Raw genomic sequence first — 17,007 nt, 5'->3', positions numbered from 1 at the left:
GAAAGGGAATTATTTAATGTTGCACTAAGGACCTAACTAATGTTTATGTGGTTTGCAGTGCCATAAAGGACAAAGGTTTGATTACTAGGTGATACTCACAGGGGCGTTACCTTTAATCCCTCACTATTTAACACTCGAATCTCCAGGTAGATCCACACTCATACATCTTACCCCGACAACCGCCTGAACATCAATAACTTATTACATGTAGAGTCCCTGTCACGACAGCCGAATACCTACCTATTCAGATCTACCTAGCTCTAGATGTTGCATTACCAAATTCATAACAATATCAACCCTGTCCCATAAAGGTGTGTGGCCTTCCTTAAGGCCGTGTTTGGCAATAGCAGATCTGCTAGGATAATTACATTCAAATGCTTTTTGGTGTTCAGTAATACGTTGACCTAAGGTCCTCCCGGTTTCACCCACATACTCAGCTCCACAACCACAGGGCACCACGTATACCACCCCTGACCTATCCTTCCTCGGAAGCTTGTCCTTGACCCTCATAAGGGCTTGGCGAAGGGTGAAAACCGGTGTGAAACTCACCCTCACTCCTGCCGATTTCAAAATTCTGCCGACCCTCTGTGAAACCACCGGTACAAAAGGGAGAACACACCAACCCTTTGGTTGTTCTCGTGGTCTCAGCCTGTTGTGTGGGGAAGCCCTTATCGTTTTCCTGTTGGGTAGCAAGCTGTCAGGATAGCCATTTGCCCTTAACACATTTTGAAGATGGTCCACCTCACTCATCTTGTCTTCAAAGGCAGATGGTAAATCACGTGCTCTTTTTGAGAGGGTGTGCACCACCGATCTTTTGTGTTCCATTGGATGGCAAGACTTGAAATCAAGGTAGCGATCAGTGTGTGTAGGTTTTCTGTACACCGTTACCTTTAAGGCTCCTTTGGGATCCCTTGCATAAACACACATACAGGTTTCATTGGCTGTCCAGCATTGCCCACCCCACTTTGCATATACCCCGCCCACTGTGCATGTAAGGGGATGTTGAGATGATTTTATCACTCTTGAGGAAGATTAACGGAGGCGTGTGGCTTCACATGTTGTTAATCGAAACGTTGTCATTGTTTGTTCAATTAAAGGTTGGAGATCTTACCATGGAGTCATTTGGATATACTCCCAACCGCAAATCTTTGCTTATATATATATATATATATATATATATATATTATATATATATATATATATATATATATATATATATACTGTATATATATATATACATATATATATATACATATACATATACATATATATATACATATTATATATATACATATATATATACATATATATATATACATATATATAAACAAATATATAATATGTATATATAGGAGGGGGGCAGGTGAAATGCGGGAGAGGAGAGAGTGAGAAGGGGAAAATGACAGCAAACAAATTTTACCAAACAATTGGAAAAAAAAAAATGCTACCGTCTTCAGAAGCGAATGTCAATTGAAATAACAAATAAAAGAAGGAAAAGCGAGAGTTGGGAAAAAACAACAACTAACTAGAATAGAGCACGTAGTCTCGCCTTGTGCATTCATTCTGAACAAATATACCATCGTTAGCTGACCAAACTATTATGAAGGCCCACATACCCGTCTCATCCATGCACCCTATTACGTCATACAGTTTCTTGGTATGCGTTACGACCGTCATACATTTAATTTTTCATTTACTTCGGGTCATAGATCAGATATATGAAGTTTCAGGTTTTTTTGGATAAAGATTTGAATTCAACCAATTATAGGTGACCAATTATAGGTGGAGTAGCACTTCAGCGATGATGTCATCATTATCACCCAAGCCACTACATTGGGAGTTGAAGACTTACACCAAATTTGATTTGTTTTTGGTCGAACAGTTTCGGAGGAAATGATGTCCAACTTTTTTTCCCTTTAATCCAATATGGCTGCCATACGATGTGACCAATGATGTCAGAGTTAGCAATAAAATATTGTCTATGGGGAGTCTCTGATGTTTAAAGTTAAGCAATTGGTCGGACAAGCGGTTGCAGATAAAACCTTTTTTCGATAAGGATTTTAATTCAACCAATTATGACTGGAATACCACTTCGCTGATGATGGCATCGTTATCATCAGATATACCCCTTGGAGAGTTGATGACATATGGAAAGTTTCAAAAAAAAAATTCGATCGGTTTCGGAGAAAATTATGTCCAACCTTTTTTCCTTTAATCCAATATGGCTGCTGTACCATGTGACCAATGATATCAGAGTTAGCAATAAAATATTTGCCATGGGGAGTCCCTCCGATGTTTTAAAGTTTTGCATCGATCAGATAAGCGGTTGCAGAGAAAAGTATTTTTAAAGCAAAAATATATAGACGCAGACACACAGACAGACCTGGCAATGCAATAGGCTCGTGGAGGGAGGAGCTAAAAGAGACGAACAATTGCAATAAAACTATTCTTTCCCTTTACTACTGCACCTGTCAGCTTTGATTCATCAGGTTTTGCCACAAAAGCCTCACCTTCACTTCTCTTTCCATCCTTGTCATTAATGATGTCGTTCATTTGCTGTGTCTTTTTCATGTTCCTCCTTGCCACCCTGAACCAGTTGCGCACCTCGTTTGTACAAAGACCAGTGCAACGACGTAGTTTTGACATGTCCTTTTTCCGCAATTTGCCGTACTGGGTAAGGTAACTCCAAAGAAACTCCTCGCTCGTCTGCACTTTGTTGTGGCCACCTGCAGGAGGATCATTCTTTTGCAAAGGATGTTGTTTCATGGAATACCGCATATCCCCAAACCACCGCAGGATTGTCTGGTGACTCAGGCCCGTCTGCTTCATCAGTTTTTTGCACAATAAAAAGGAGGGCCAGGGGTTCTTCATGAATGCGGACTTCAGGAAGATTAGCTGTTCTGGGGTCTTTTTCTTCCACGACGTAGGGGAGCCCTTGTTTTTCACCAGATTTGCAGGAATGGTCGAAATGTTCTTTGCGTTTTTGACAGGAGATTTGCCTTCTCCGTTCTTCTTGCTTTGTTTGCTGAAAAACTTCCGCCGATCGTAAAAGTAATTTCCGATGGAATCGATTGACAGGCAAGTGACCTCGGCGAGCCTCTGGATTTCTTCGCTCAAGGGATACGCGTTGCTTTCAAAACTCGCTTTGAGCACCTCGAGCTGGTGCCTGCTTTTGTATTGACGGACACGGCCCGTTCCGTCCTTTTTGGTTTGCTTTTCGAGTTGGCCCTCAAAGGGTGCATTGCAGAGTTGGCCTGGTGGAAGCTTTATGCTGCTGAAGGAGACCGCAGCACAGTCATCATGATATTCCAGTCCGTTGCTCTCCATTTTGTGTGAATCGCTACTCGGACCGTCGTTATCCCCGTAAATATCCGAGATGCTTTGGCTCATCGCCACAGAGTTTTCTGGCTGCGTGGATTCGTAAGGATCGCCATCATGAGAGGAGTCCTGTGTGGCAGTGAGCACTCCTTGCATTATATCGAAGTCCCCATGTGCAGTCTTCAGGACCTTTTGCGTGAGCAAGTACAAACTGCCTTTTGAAACATCATGTAAGGTCTCCGAGTCGTCCATGTGATGAGCATCTGTTTTAAAGCGCGTACAATCCAAATGCACATCGTGCGTCTTTGTATCCTGCAAATAAATAATCAGCAATGGCTTTAGAAAGTATCACTTCGTAAAGTATCACGATCACTTATAAAACGGCTCAGTAAAATAGCAATATCAATTTATAGCATCTTGGACTTTCAAGTCAATTTGAGAACATGTTCGTTCTCCCAACACAATGGTGCATTCTGTACTTTGTTTTGACGTTTATAAATTACATCTTCATATATTGAAAATAGTGCATGCAATGAAAGTTCATTTTAATCAGTAATGATGCATTTATGGGGGTAGGCAATGCAATATAGTAGTCCAGGTAGCATTGCATAGGTAGTGTGTGTGCTACGACTGTCATGAAGAAGAAGAAGAACCCCAATGTACCATAAGTAGGGATCTGTTTAGACCAGATGTAGTGCAAGAGTGTATCTTTGTCCCTATGATGAGGAGTGGGGTTATGTTAATTAGTTGGGGATTAAGGGTAATTAATCCCCTGTATGCAATTGCCTCTAATCTTTTCCTGTGTTCCCAATGACACCGCCCTGCACACCATAGCCAAGCCTAGCAAGACACCATAATGAGTAACACTAAATAAAACAACCGGAAGCAGGACATTGAAAACTACCGCGGGTTCTGCCAGCCGAGCCATCACAAAGGCCGGTAAGTGGCGATGAGGCCACGCCCCGAAGAACAATTGGTCAGGACGGCGATAGAGTGATGTGGTGGCGGCCATTGTTTGGACCATGCGCGGACATCGCCGGGTGACGAAAGAGCTCTGAAAACCAAAAGACTGTTCCCGACAATTTGTTGGCTTACACCTGGGACATTCATCGCGAGCAGGCGCATCTTCCTCTTGACCCTGGCTTTGATCACGTGTGGTCACAGTTCATGTGGTCACAGTTCGTGTTCTCGGTGCCGAGATTGAACACCAGTGGCCGACATCCTTGCGGCTCGCTTGGTTCAGACAATCATCGTTGGCGGACAAAATCGTGCTCTCTCGGGTCCTGGTGTTCCGGGCTGGGAAAAAGGCAGACAAACTCTCTCCTTGGTGTTTGCTCGTGGCGGTCGCGCTGGTACCATGTGCAGACTAAGCGGAATGATGGGGCTCGGTGTGGCCGAGCAGGCAGGAGCGCTGGCCTGTTCATTTCACCGTCGACAGCCGCCAAGGTGCGGGGACCGTTGGAGGAGCCCACGGAGTGCAGGCAAACGCACCACACAGACACAATAATTACTTTCATTTATTTTCCCCTTGTGTGTATTTAAGTCCGTGTGGAGGATCCTCACCTTGGGAATATTTTACCTTGCATTCTTTGTTCCCTGGCATTATTTTCATTAAACCTGTTTATTTGTACATTTTAATTCCGTGTCCGGTTTGAGTTGGTTATCCAGGTTCGAAGACGTCCAGTGGGGTCCGTGAAGGTAATAGCTTTGTTACCCTTCGCTGCCTCATCCCCACGCATATCAACTCTGGAATAGTTGAATTGAATTCCTTGGAGTGTAAAGCTTGCTCGGCTAATCCGTCCCTAGGGGTGTTCATTCCGGGAACACTGCAGCAATTATGTGAGTTTTTGTTTTCGTGTCGAAGGTTCAAAGTGGAGCTTGTACATGTATCAAGTGTGACATTAGGGGGTGTAAATGTACATTCCATATGTATTTCCCTCCCCAAACAGGAGTTGAAGAAGTGTGGGTTTCCTTGCCGTGGGAAAGAAGGTGAAGCTTATGTTTTGTTCGTTGCCCTTAGTCAGAGCAGAAGAGGGAAGCATAAGTTGAAGCAGAAGAGGAAGCATGAGTCGGAACAGAAGAGGGAAGCACGAGTCGAAGAGGGTGGGGAGAGTTACAAAAGACAGAGATGATATGAACAATCGTCAGACGTTGAAGGGAGGGTGAGCTGTCAAGGGTCAAGAGGCAAGAAGATCAATAAAGTGATCCCTCCCTTGCTAGGCTGCTCGTCTCTCGTCTCTTTTATATCCTTCCTTTACCTCTTTGCTCCGACGAAGGGCAATGACCAAAACATCAGCCTCACCTTGTTCTCCATGGTGGGGAAACTTGCGCTTTCCCAAATCTTGTTTAGGAAAGTCCATCATAGTCTTTTCCAACAATGCAGCATGTCGTCACCATTCTTTACCAAAACCAGTGACGTCACTGGTCTTTCACTCACAAAGTGAATCCAAACCTAATATCCCTCATTACATTCCATATGACCGAAGACAACACGACATTATATGATGTAGTACAAATCAATTAATTGCAGGCAATTTGAACATGGGGTCCCTGCTACGTGCTCAGATGTTTGAGCAACAAGGAAGCAAACAAAGTAATTCTCGAGGTGACAAACATTTAAATGCTGAACATAATCGATCTGGCACACAATTACCACTGTAATGAAAATGTATCTAAGTTGAACCCAGGTGTGATGCTCTCTCCGTCCGCTGAGAGGCGTCTATAAGAACTCGGACGGCCATCGCTCCGGGACACTCCTGCGGCATTTATCCTATGACATGTAGAACTCGAATGGTGCGTATACTTAGATAATCTAGGCTTGCTTGCATTGATTGATAATTACTGAACTATCTCCACGATTCTGATATATTGCATGATTGTACTTTTACAGGATGTGCCAGAGATCAAAGTCATTAAACCTACCATCAGGTCAAAGTTGTAGAACTCGCTTTCATTACAACCACGATACGGCAACATCCAAAAGATTACCACGATACGGCAACATCCAAAAGATTACCTCGATACGGCAACATCCAAAAGATTACCTCGATACGGCAAGATTACCACGATACGGCAACATCCACAAGACTACCACGATACGGCAACATCCAAAAGACTATCACGATACGGCAACATCCAAAAGATTACCATGATACGGCAACATCCAAAAGATTACCACGATATGGCAACATCCAAAAGATAACGACGGCACGGCAACATCCAAAAGATTACAACAATAAGGCAACATCCAAAAGATTACCTCGGTACGGCAAGATTACCACGATACGGCAACATCCAAAAGATTACCTCGATACGGCAAAATTAGCACGATACGGCAGCATCCAAAAGACTACCACGATACGGCAACATCCAAAAGACTACCACGATACGGCAACATCCAAAAGACTACCACGATACGGCAACATCCAAAAGACTACCACGATACGGCAACATCCAAAAGATTACCATGATAAGGTTCAGTTAAGTCGTTGATGCAGTTCAAATATCTTAAGGAATGGTTTTAGGTATCGCAGGATGGTTGACCAAAAAAAGAACAACCTTCATGCCCAGCACCATGCATTGAAAACAAATTTGAGGCACCATTCCACCTTGTAGAGTAAAGAACTAGTTTTTCTGGTTAAGGCTCAGGTCAATCTGAGTCGTACAGGTAGACTGAAGGAAGGAATCAACTGGACGTTGATCGAGGTATGCCAACTACTATGGGGAGCAAGAAGAGGGCGTTAACCCAGCCCACCACCAGCACCAAACAGGCACCGTGAATGCAAGCTCGCACGTACATCGAGTGGTGGTCACAAAGCTCACTCGCACATCGAGTGGTGGTCACAACGCTCACACATACATATAGTGGTGGTCACAATGCTCGCACGTACGTTTAGTGGTGGTCACAATGCTCGCACGTACATCGGGTGGTGGTCACAACGGAGTCGAATTTCAACAACTCAACTAAAGATGAACAACACGGTACAACAAGGCTACGGGAACATTGGAGATCCTTTTGTGAGAACGATGTTCGGCCATCGGCATGCATGACGGAATATTTCAATGCAGTCCTTTATGTGCACGTGCAGAGTCATGTCAAGCTTTACCTGGTGTGCACATCGAGGCAGACTAGAGTCGTCGTACTCTGGAGATTCGGGTGTCTCAGCTTTTATAACCGTGGCATTGCGACGATGTGCAGTTCCCGGATCCTGTTCGGCGTGTAGTGTTGGCGAATCGTTCTTAACTGGATGAGGGGAAACAGAAGGTAATAATTTAAATAAGCAAACTCGTTCGTACCCTTGGACAACCCTCACACAGGTATAGGTGCCATGAAAACAAATTTGAGGCACCATTCCACCTTGTAGAGTAAAGAACTAGTTTTTCTGGTTAAGGCTCAGGTCAATCTGAGTCGGACAGGTAGACTGAAGGAAGGAATCAACTGGACGTTGATCGAGGTATGCCAACTACTATGGGGAGCAAGAAGAGGGCGTTAACCCTAAGTTAAGCAAAAGAGCGCAAACCAAAAAAGACAAAGGGCCTCTTTTGCTTTGGCAAAGGATTAACAACCACTTCAGATTCCCCTCGCTTCTGACGGCAGTTAGCATACCTTGATTGACGTCCTGTCGATTCCCTCCATCGGTCCACCTGAGCCGCACTACCGTGGCACCCGCATAATGCAATCTTCATTTAGGCCAGACTGCCCACCGTGCTTGGGCCTCACAACTCAATCACACAGCCAAATGCACATTACAAAAAACAAGCGAAGACTTCAATGCAACAGATCACACCTTGCCGCAAAAACATTTTACTTTCTGGCTCATCCAGCGAAATGCAAGATATGACACAACGCGAATGGGTCGCAAAGAGAAACGAGGACGAGCAATCAAAGATTGCATACCCTCGCCCAGACTTTAGTGTGGATTTATAGCACGTATTTTATTACGTACTCACATTCTAATTGACATACTTTATCGACGTACTCAAAAATAGAAAGTGTACTACTACTGGCTACCACTAGATGGCGTTTGTGGCCTATGTTAACACATTCTGTGCGGTCAAGCAGACAAACAAAGACCCAAATGGAATACCCTCTCCATTAGTGAAGGTGTTTACTTGCTCGACACAGCGCACACCCCGGGCTCATGGTGGTATGCACCAAGTGCCCTCTTAGATCGGTCTCACCTCATTGGATACATAGCGAGAAGGAATAACTCTTGGGCACACTTTACTTGCTCGTCGTCTCACAACTGAAGTTATTCACATTTTGAATTTTTTTTTTTAAATAAAAATTTGGTACACAATCTCATCATCTTAAGTTCATAATTTACGGCGAGCAAGCAGTTTCAAAAACCAATCTGCATCTCATGTAACAACGTTTCTCAATCTCACATGAAGTATCCCTCTCAGCAGAGACCAAGGCGTGTAGGTACGATGCACGTGGCGCGGCACCATATTGCGTAATACGCAGACTTAAATGCCTCTCTGTGCATTATTCCTGACACCGTGCAACCACAAAGCCTTATGCACCCGGCTCAAAATATTTAAATAAATGAAGGGATACAAACAATCGCCACAATGTTGCACAACTCATGGCTGACTCAAGGGGGGACATCCTTACCACTTTGCAGATTATCAAAATGTCCCGAGTGGTGCATTCTGCTGGGCGGGTTTTGGAAGGTTTCCGGCACCGGCACCTGAAAAGAGGTCCCAGCCGAGCCGCGGTCGGCCTTGGCCGCCAAATGCCGGCCCGCCATGTTCGAGCCGCTGAGCTCACGACATTCGGCAACCTTGGAAACGCACCTCGTCACGAAACTCTGCTCACGTGCCAACTGCACGTCCTCTGGGGCCCAACTAATACCATTCATAAGCCTCTGCGCGGCCAGCCAGACAGTAACGTCTTGCTCGGAAAACTTGGTAACCACCGTCAGGTAATCGATTTCTGCCTTCGTCGGATAAGGAAACTTCATGAACGTGCTCCAGAGGTGCTTGTTCAAGTCCATTTTGCGGTTGTAAACGGGCACACTGTTCCAAGGGATGCATATCTTTAGGAGACCGTCTGTGCGGTGGGAGGCCTCGCCTCTGTGATTCTGAACGTTCACACGCGTGCCGGACACGTTGTCGTGACCTTTAACCCTGTAAAAGAAGCCGTTGCTCCGACGATCGTGGATATCCTTTCGCACAGTGGCTCGACTGCTCCACGGTTCTGAAGGCGCCTCGGTCAAGTTACCTGCTCCTTTCCTGCCAGTGTCCTTGCAGTTCTGGGAAAAAATTGTGGGGAGAGAAGAAGAAGAATTAGAGAACAATCACAATAAAACAAAGTTCTATTGATCCATGATCCTTATTGATGCTGTCGTTCTTCCGTCGTCTGTTGCTACCTCAGATCTGAGGTCAAAGTTCACCAAAATAAAATAGAAACTCATGCCTCGTCCCAATTCGTAATAACTCCTGCACGTCATCAATTCACCAAAACACACGACACAGCGAACACCCCGGCTCATGGTGGTACGCACCAAGTGCCCTCTTAGATCGGCCTTTCGGTGTGCACTGACCAGGTAAGCTGTCCCACCGATTCACAATTTGATTTAAAAAGAAGCATTTCCTCAAACAAGGCAAAGTAGGATCTCTGCGAGTTTGATGACCCCGTGTTTCACCATACAAGATCACTTTGGACTTGATGACCTGGAAAAGATGAATGAGATCACTTCTGCTGCTCCTGTGAGCTAAAGTTGGGAACCTGGGACAGCGAAACCACTGCTAAGATGGATGGTCCAAATTGATATCCACCTGGCAGCTTGTGGTACAAAAAAAGCAATACAAATACTACATGTCATTCACATACATATACATATACATATACATATACAATTATACATATACAGTATGTAACAGTGAACATTCCCTCACACACCTGGATCGTTACATATCTGTCATCCCATAAAGTGAGAAGGGGAGGAGGGAAGGGGGATTAGGAGGAGGGAAGGTGCAGGAGGAAAATGGGAGGAGGAGGGAGGGTGAGGTGAAGAGGAAGGAAGGAGCAGGGAAGGGGAGGCCGAGGGAAGGGGAGGAGGAGGAGGAGGGAAGGGGAGGAGGAGGGAAGGGGAGGAGGAGGAGGAGGAGGAGGAGGAGGACAAGGGAAGGGGAGGAGGAGGGAAGGGGAGGAGGAGGGAAGGGGAGGAGGAGGGAAGGAGGAGGGAAGGGGAGGACGAGGGAAGGGGAGGAGGAGGGAAGGGGAGGCGGAGGGAAGGGGAGGAGGAGGGAAGGGGAGGAGGAGGGAAGGGGAGGAGGAGGGAAGGGGGGGAGGAGGGAAGGGGGGAGGAGGGAAGGGGGGGAGGAGGGAAGGGGGGAGGAGGGAAGGGGGGGACGAGGGAAGGGGGGGACGAGGGAAGGGGGGGACGAGGGAAGTGGGGGACGAGGGAAGGGGAGGACGAGGGAAGGGGAGGACGAGGGAAGGGGAGGACGAGGGAAGGGGAGGACGAGGGAAGGGGAGGGCGAGGGAAGGGGAGGGCGAGGGAAGGGGAGGGCGAGGGAAGGGGAGGGCGAGGGAAGGGGAGGGCGAGGGAAGGGGAGGGCGAGGGAAGGGGAGGGCGAGGGAAGGGGAGGGCGAGGGAAGGGGAGGGCGAGGGAAGGGGAGGGCGAGGGAAGGGGAGGAGGAGGGAAGGGGAGGACGAGGGAAGGGGAGGACGAGGGAAGGGGAGGAGGAGGGAAGGGGAGGACGAGGGAAGGGGAGGACGAGGGAAGGGGAGGACGAGGGAAGGGGAGGACGAGGGAAGGGGAGGAGGAGGGAAGGGGAGGATGAGGGAAGGGGAGGAGGAGGGAAGGGGAGGAGGAGGGGAGGACGAGGGAAGGGGAGGACAAGGCGAAAGTAGAGGAGGAGGAAGGAAGGGGCAGGAGGAGGGAAGGGGGAGAAGGAGGGAAGGGGGAGAAGGAGGGAGGCGGGAGGAGGAAGGAAGGGGGAGAAGGAGGGAGGCAGGAGGAGGAGGCAAGCGGGAGGAGGAGGGAAGCAGAAGGAAGAGGGAAGAGGAGGAGGAGGGGAGGACGAGGGAAGGGGGGGGACGAGGGAAGGGGAGGACGAGGGAAGGGGAGGACGAGGGAAGGGGAGGACGAGTGAAGGGGAGGACGAGGGAAGGGGAGGGCGAGGGAAGGGGAGGACGAGGGAAGGGGAGGATGAGGGAAAGTAGAGGAGGAAGGAAGGGGCAGGAGGAGGGAAGGGACAGGAGGAGGGAAGGGACAGGAGGAGGGAAGGGACAGGAGGAGGGAAGGGACAGGAGGAGGGAAGCGGGAGGAGGAGGGAAGCGGGAGGAGGAGGGAAGCGGGAGGAAGGAAGGGCAGGAGGAGGAGGGAAGGGGCAGGAGGAGGAGGGAAGGGACAGGAGGAGGAGGGAAGAAAGGGGAGGAGCGAAAGGGGGGAGGAGGAGGAGAGAAAGGGGAGGAGGGGGAGGGAAGCACGAGGGGGGAAGGAGGAGGGGGGAAGGGGAGGAGGAGGAGAGAAAGGGGAGGAGGAGGAGGCGAGAAAGGGGAGGGGGAGGAGGCGAGAAAGGGGAGGGGGAGGAGGCGAGAAAGGGGAGGGGGAGGAGGCGAGAAAGGGGAGGGGGAGGAGGCGAGAAAGGGGAGGGGGCGGAGGCGAGAAAGGGGAGGGGGAGGAGGCAAGAAAGGGGAGGAGGAGGAGAGAAAGGGGAGGCGAGAAAGGGGAGGGGGAGGAGAGAAAGGGGAGGGGAGGAGGAGAGAAAGGGGAGGAGGAGGAGAGAAAGGGGAGGAGGAGGAGGCGAGAAAGGGGAGGAGGAGGAGGCGAGAAAGGGGAGGAGGAGGAGGAGAGAAAGGGGAGGAGGAGGAGGAGAGAAAGGGGAGGAGGAGAGAAAGGGGAGGAGGAGGAGGAGAGAAAGGGGAGGAGGAGAGAAAGGGGAGGAGGAGGCGAGAAAGGGGAGGAGGAGGAGGCGAGAAAGGGGAGGAGGAGGAGGAGAGAAAGGGGAGGAGGAGGAGGAGAGAAAGGGGAGGAGGAGGAGGAGAGAAAGGGGAGGAGGAGGAGGAGAGAAAGGGGAGGAGGAGGAGGAGAGAAAGGGGAGGAGGAGGAGGCAAAAAAGGGGAGGAGGAGGAGGCAAGAAAGGGGAGGAGGAGGAGGGAAGAAAGGGGAGGAGGCGGCGAGAAAGGGGAGGAGGAGGAGGAGAGAAAGGGGAGGGGGAAACGCAGGTTTGTGGGGCTCCATTGGCTCCAACGATTTGAGTGGAATGCGATTTTACGCCCCTCGGCAAAGATCTAGTACGAGCGGATTGGCTGCTCATGATAACATTCGTACATCACCGGGGCCCCTACTCTTTACCATGCACGAAACAATAGAATACATGGCGTTAACGAGGTAAGCAAGCCGCAGGTGCAGGGTTATTAACATTTACCTCATTCGAGATCCTCCATTCCACGGGATGCACCTTCGCGCTGTGCTCCCGGAAACGCGTGAACTCCCTGGTGCGAAATCCGCACCTGCGACACACGAACACGTGCACCGCACGCACGCCGCACGCACGCACGTGCTCTCGGAGCGCTGCACCCGTCGGGGCCGTGAGTCCGCACGTCCTGCACGCGTACCTCCGCTTCCTGACACCGTGGGTGGACACCGCTCTCCCGTCGGCTTCGTGCGTCAAGGTGTACTGTCCGTCCGACCGGATTATAGGGAAGGACACCTGGCTCAGGTTGACGGAGCGGGGTCCTTTAGCTTCCTCACGGAGCGCCATCTCCGCACTGATCATGTCACGCTCCGCCTCGTTTGACGAGGGATTAGGGGGGGGCGAATATGTTAATGTTCTCTCACAAAGTGGAATCACTATACCTGTGTCCCGTATTGTTTCAAAACCGTTAGAGCAACCGCGCACTGACGTCACCAATAACGATGCATTTTGTTTCCTCCTTTTGACGTAATTGCCGCCTGCAGACCCTGTGGCGGCTTTGATGCCGCCAAGTCCGTATTGCTTTAATGGGATTGGGAACAAAGCACACTGCGCAAACCGGAAAAAGGCGTGGCGAGCGCTTCAATCTCCGCAATGCAATGCTAGTCAACTGCTGCAAACAAGACTGACATGCCGTCAAACACTGCGCGAACCGGAAAAATGGCGAGCGCTTCAATCTCCGCAATGCAATGTTAGTCAACTGCTGCAAACAACACTGACATGCCGTCAAACACTGCGCGAACCGGAAAAAGGCGTGGCGAGCGCTTCAATCTCCGCAATGCAATGTTAGTCAACTGCTGCAAACAAGACTGACATGCCGTCAAACACTGCGTGAACCGGAAAAAGGCGTGGCGAGCGCTTCAATCTCCGCAATGCAATGCAATGCTAGTCAACTGCTGCAAACAACACTGACATGCCGTCAAACACTGCGCGAACCGGAAAAAGGCGTGGCGAGCGCTTCAATCTCCGCAATGCAATGCTAGTCAACTGCTGCAAACAACACTGACATGCCGTCAAACACTGCGCGAACCGGAAAAAGGCGTGGCGAGCGCTTCTATCTCCGCAATGTAATGCTAGTCAACTGCTGCAAGCAACACTGACATGCCGTCAAACACTGCGCGAACCGGAAAAAGGCGTGGCGAGCGCTTCAATCTCCGCAATGCAATGCTAGTCAACTGCTGCAAACAATACTGCCATGGCCATCAAGCATTGCAACAGAACGTCTGCGCTATATCGATGGTGGTCGCGTGTCTTTTCTCAGTTACTGTCGTTCACATTCTTATCTTCTCATTATTTTCTCTCTTTGCAAGAATATTTTGTGATTTGTGTGTGAAGTGGTGCATTTTAAATTACAATGTTTTATATTATCTTGGTCCTGGTCTTGATTTCCGACTCATTCTGACTTTTAACCTCCCTCTGTTCAAGCCTTTCTTGTATAATACGAGTTTTGTGCGGTTATTCATTATTGTTCCAGTGATGTCCAATCCGGCTCCATTACCTGTCACTGTCAAGACTTTGAGTGATTGTTCGTGGTGTATTTTCAAAGCCCAGCTGCCATTCCACCTTTTCGTTTTTATACCTGCAGTATCGCGATATTCGGTAACTATAATAAAATAAAAGTTAACAAATCGTAAAACGCAGCGATGCTTATATTTTGTTATACATCTAGCGAACTCCGTGGAGTAGAGTTGAATAGGAAAATTCCGAAATGCGGCGGAAGTTTGTGACTGGCGCGTTCTGTTTATAAAGTTTAGCGGTTCGTTATGATAATGTCGTACTGTTCGTTATCTTAGTTTACCGGTGCAGGTAGGGAGTTACCATTCACGTACAAATCGTGCCATTCATTTTTGCCGGATTACAGGTTACAGGTAATTACAACCAAGGGGCTTCAGCTACACGTGGGTCGTTACTAGTGCTGGAGAGCACGTGCTTCGTGGCCTGACGTTCGGACAGGTAAGTCGAGGTGGAAACATGATGTTGATGAAATTTGACGACAAGCTTCATATCTGATGTGGAACGAACGTGTATTTACCGTATCAAAACCTGCGCTCTGTGGGTGGGCGGGGAGGAAGAAGGGGGTGGAGAAGGGGGGGGTGGGGAGGGAGGAAGAAGGGGGGGGAGAAGGGGGGGGGTGGGGAGGGAGGAAGAAGGGGGGGTGGGGAGGGAGGAAGAAGGGGGGGGGGAGAAGGGGAGGTGGGGGGGGGGAGAAGGGGAGGTGGGGGGGGGAGAAGGGGAGGTGGGGGGGGGGAGAAGGGGAGGTGGGGGGGGGGAGAAGGGGAGGGAGGAAGAAGGGGGGGGGAGAAGGGGAGGTGGGGGGGGGGAGAAGGGGAGGTGGGGGGGGGGGGGGAGAAGGGGAGGTGGGGGGGGGGGGAGAAGGGGAGGTGGGGGGGGGGAGAAGGGGAGGTGGGGGGGGGGGGAGAAGGGGAGGTGGGGGGGGGGGAGAAGGGGAGGTGGGGGGGGGGAGAAGGGGAGGTGGGGGGGGGGGGAGAAGGGGAGGTGGGGGGGGGGGAGAAGGGGAGGTGGGGGGGGGAGAAGGGGAGGTGGGGGGGGGGAGAAGGGGAGGTGGGGGGGGGGGAGAAGGGGAGGTGGGGGGGGGGGAGAAGGGGAGGTGGGGGGGGGAGAAGGGGAGGTGGGGGGGGGGGAGAAGGGGAGGTGGGGGGGGGGAGAAGGGGAGGTGGGGGGGGGAGAAGGGGAGGTGGGGGCGGGGGGGGGAGAAGGGGAGGTGGGGGCGGGGGGGGAGAAGGGGAGGTGGGGGCGGGGGGGAGAAGGGGAGGTGGGGGGGGGGGAGAAGGGGAGGTGGGGGGGGGGGAGAAGGGGAGGTGGGGGGGGGGAGAAGGGGAGGTGGGGGGGGGGGAAGAGGTGGGGGGGGGAGAAGGGGAGGTGGGGGGGGAGAAGGGGAGGTGGGGGGGGGAGAAGGGGAGGTGGGGGGGGGGAGAAGGGGAGGTGGGGGGGGGGAGAAGGGGAGGTGGGGGGGGGAGAAGGGGAGGTGGGGGGGGGGAGAAGGGGAGGTGGGGGGGGGAGAAGGGGAGGTGGGGGGGGAGAAGGGGAGGTGGGGGGGGGAGAAGGGGAGGTGGGGGGGGGAGAAGGGGAGGTGGGGGCGGGGGGAGAAGGGGAGGTGGGGGCGGGGGGAGAAGGGGAGGTGGGGGCGGGGGGGAGAAGGGGAGGTGGGGGGGGGGAGAAGGGGAGGTGGGGGGGAGGTGGGGAGGTTGGGGGGGGGAGAAGGGGAGGTGGGGGGGGGGAGAAGGGGAGGTGGGGGGGGGAGAAGGGGAGATGGGGGGGGGGGAGATGGGGAGGTGGGGGGGGGAGAAGGGGAGGTGGGGGGGGGGAGAAGGGGAGGTGGGGGGGGAGAAGGGGAGGTGGGGGAGAAGGGGGGGTGGGAGAAGGGAGGAAGGGAGGGGGAGGGAGAAGGGGAGGGGTGGTGAGGGAGGGAGAAGGGGAGTGGTGGGGAGGGAGGGAGAAGGGGAGTGGTGGGGAGGGAGGGAGAAGGGGAGTGGTGGGGAGGGAGGGAGAAGGGGAGGGGTGGGGAGGGAGGGAGAAGGGGAGGGGTGGGGAGGGAGGGAGAAGAGGAGGGGTGGGGAGGGGAGGGAGGAGGGGAGGGCAGAGGGGAAGGGGAGGGGAGGGGGGGAGGGGAGGGTGGAGGGTAGATCAGTGTGACTCCCAAAATAGGTATTTTCTGTCTTCGAAAGGACACACACAATTTCGACGAAACTTGACACAACCGTCAGCACCTGTGATCCATGATGTACGAAGGTTTGTTCACGGCATTAAAAGTCTCAGTTTCTGTAGGGGGTCTGTGGGGGCTTTGAGTGACTGCTGCTCCTGGTCCACGTGGGCTTCGTGACCCGCGGTCCTATTATTAGCTCACCTGGAAAGAGGTTCAGGTGAGCTTATGCGATGGCGCGTTGTCCGTCAGTCCGTCTGTAAACACTTGCAACTTCTTCTCTGAAACCGCTCTTTGTTGTGACTAAAGTTTGTTCACGGCATTGAAAAAAAATCGAATTCTGAGGGTGGCCGTGGGGGGGGGGGGGGGGGGGGGGGTGAGGGAGGTGTGAGGGAGGTGAGGGTGGTTGCCCCCCAAAATAGGTATTTTTTTTGTTTGTTTAAAGTCTTATGATTGTATGATTTCACATGCTGCGCTGTCTCCGAGCAACCATCAAAATGTTTAAAATACCATTAGTCATTGCAGTGTACTGTTTATTCTACCAGGTGAGTGCCGGGGGTATTGCACCTATGTTTATTTTTGGTATATATATATA

General features: G+C 51.2%; 2 protein-coding genes across 3 annotated transcripts in view; one reads left to right on the top strand and one right to left on the bottom strand.

Annotated features, from left to right (window-relative positions):
• Positions 1-13,468, bottom strand: part of LOC137413034 (zinc fingers and homeoboxes protein 3) — a 31,845-nt gene extending 18,377 nt beyond the window's left edge. The window contains exons 1-4 of the mRNA XM_068098414.2: positions 12,704-13,468; positions 8,936-9,575; positions 7,425-7,561; positions 2,511-3,630 (exon numbers count right to left, since the gene is read on the bottom strand). Of these exons, the coding sequence (XP_067954515.2) occupies positions 2,511-3,630; positions 7,425-7,561; positions 8,936-9,575; positions 12,704-13,054 (2,248 nt within the window). The 5' untranslated portion in view covers positions 13,055-13,468. The remainder of the gene's footprint in view (positions 1-2,510; positions 3,631-7,424; positions 7,562-8,935; positions 9,576-12,703) is intronic.
• Positions 13,469-14,254: 786 nt separating this feature from the next.
• The window catches only part of UTP4 (UTP4 small subunit processome component), a 69,525-nt gene continuing 66,772 nt past the window's right edge, over positions 14,255-17,007 (top strand). The window contains exons 1-2 of one of the 2 annotated variants that reach the window (XM_078786169.1): positions 14,255-14,350; positions 14,613-14,704. The gene's annotated coding sequence lies outside the window, so the exon portion shown is untranslated. Of the gene's footprint in view, positions 14,508-14,612; positions 14,705-17,007 lie in introns of both variants that reach the window. The other variant, XM_078786168.1, reaches the window with a different exon arrangement.

Source organism: Myxine glutinosa, chromosome 10 (genome assembly GCF_964187855.1).
Source record: "Myxine glutinosa chromosome 10, kmMyxGlut1.1, whole genome shotgun sequence".
NCBI classification, from domain to species: Eukaryota; Metazoa; Chordata; class Myxini; order Myxiniformes; family Myxinidae; genus Myxine; species Myxine glutinosa.
Note: the sequence above shows the minus strand (reverse complement) of the source record. Positions and strands in the feature narration are given on the sequence as shown.